The sequence below is a fragment of the Rhinopithecus bieti genome, unplaced genomic scaffold, assembly GCF_001698545.2.
Source record: "Rhinopithecus bieti isolate Rb0 unplaced genomic scaffold, ASM169854v2 scaffold_3832, whole genome shotgun sequence".
NCBI lineage: Eukaryota > Metazoa > Chordata > Mammalia > Primates > Cercopithecidae > Rhinopithecus > Rhinopithecus bieti.
In genome coordinates this window covers 508,332-510,057 of record NW_016804242.1, presented here as the reverse complement: position 1 = coordinate 510,057, position 1,726 = coordinate 508,332, and the positions used below count along the sequence as shown (strand labels likewise).

The window sequence follows — 1,726 nt, the reverse complement described above, 5'->3', positions numbered from 1 at the left end:
TTATTTACAAACCCTTCCCGCGCGCGCCCAAAGCTTTTCCCGCGCGCGCCTAAGTTTCTCCCGCGCGCGCCAAAACTGTTCCCGCGCGCGCCAACCTTTCCCGCGCGCGCGCAAACATTTTCCCGCCCAGGAAGATATGCAGCCCAGGGCGCAGGCGCGATCCCGCGCCCGGGAAAAGTACAAACCCACGGCGCATGCGCGATTGTAATTTGAGAAGACCCGGCCCCCTATCACCGCCCTGGCCCAACCTCTTCCCCTGCCAGCCTATATAAGGCATGACCCTACACTCAATAAACGAGACTTGATCAGGCTGTTTGTCTTGTCTCCATTTCTCGTGTTTTCTTGTCTCCTCCATTCCCACTCCCCCTTCCAGGGCCCGTTCGACTGTCCTGCAGGTCGGGACAAGAATTGTAGTAAAGCTCTAAGGTTTCAGGTCTTCACTAGGGTAGCATGCTGACAAGGCGGGGCAGTGGGATGTGCAGAACACTTGCTGGAGCGTGTTTGATTTTGGAAATCTGTGATGTTTGTCTGGGGAGGGTATTCCTCACACTTGAACTGAACACATGTGGAGGGGTGGGTTGCAGGAATGGTGAAGGGAGGGCCAGTCTGGAAAGATAACTGGGAGAATGACCAAAAAAGAACAAAACAAACAAACAAACAAAAAAAAAAGAAAAAAAAAAAACCTGTCCTATACTGAAAGCCGCCTTAAAGGGATAGAACCATTTAACTATTTGTTCTTGTTTATTTTCAGAAGTAAAGCCAATTGATCAGTGTTTCAGACCAATGTGGGTAAATTGTGTATGTGCGTGTGTGTAGTTTACCTGCAGAATTCTCAGCTCAAAAGTTTATCTGCATCCCTTCTAAGATCAAACCACACTATTTTGGAAATACATGTATAGTTCTTTACAGCAACTAAAATTATAATTATTATAAATACTGTATTAATATATTCCAGAACAACTGAGATTTTGAAGGCTTAGGTTACTTGCAGAAACTTCAGAGATTCTCTAGAATAGCAAAAATGAAAACTTTTAAGACCCAAATTACCAAAATTTAAATGTTGAAATAGCTACAAAATACTAAAATGTTGTCTTGTGAAGACATAACTGAAAGCGCTTTTAAAAAATTAACCTATCAAATTAAATTGTCACAATATTTCACATATTGTACCACACATTTCACAAACATTTATTGAACACCTACTGTGTATTCAGCAGGTACTGGGGATATATCCATGAACAAAACAAATTAAAACAACAAAAAAACCACAAAAAACCGTGCCCTCAATCAACTGTCATTCTATAAAGACAGGAGGTATGAATGGACAAGAGGAGAAAGGAATTCATAATGGAAAGTGAGGGAGCTGCTTACCTTGTATTTCAGACCGCCTTTGAAATAGCTAACAAAGTCAGTAGACTCATATCCTTGAAGTTCTCTATTCTGCACTGGCTTGCCACCCAAATAGTCATCCATCTGAACAGTGAAGATGGCAGCAGCTGTGCTTTCATCCTGGGAACACTCCTTTCCTAAAACAGTGAACAACAGCACCTCAAATATCAAGCAAGAAGAAGGATTAAGGCAGAATTTCTGATATGAAAGGAGTCAGAAATTTTCATTTCAATTATGTGTCAATACAACAGTCTTCTACAGAAAGATCTTTTAGCTAAAATAGTGTAATATATTATTTTGCTAAAATTAACAATTTTTTTGCCTTTTTTTTTTTTTT

General features: G+C 41.0%; 1 protein-coding gene across 1 annotated transcript in view; it reads right to left on the bottom strand.

The window, feature by feature from the left end:
• The window catches only part of SCIN (scinderin), an 89,517-nt gene that overhangs the window by 79,818 nt on the left and 7,973 nt on the right, over positions 1 to 1,726 (bottom strand). The window contains exon 2 of the mRNA XM_017867398.1: positions 1,372 to 1,526. Coding sequence (XP_017722887.1) covers positions 1,372 to 1,526 — 155 coding nt within the window. The remainder of the gene's footprint in view (positions 1 to 1,371; positions 1,527 to 1,726) is intronic.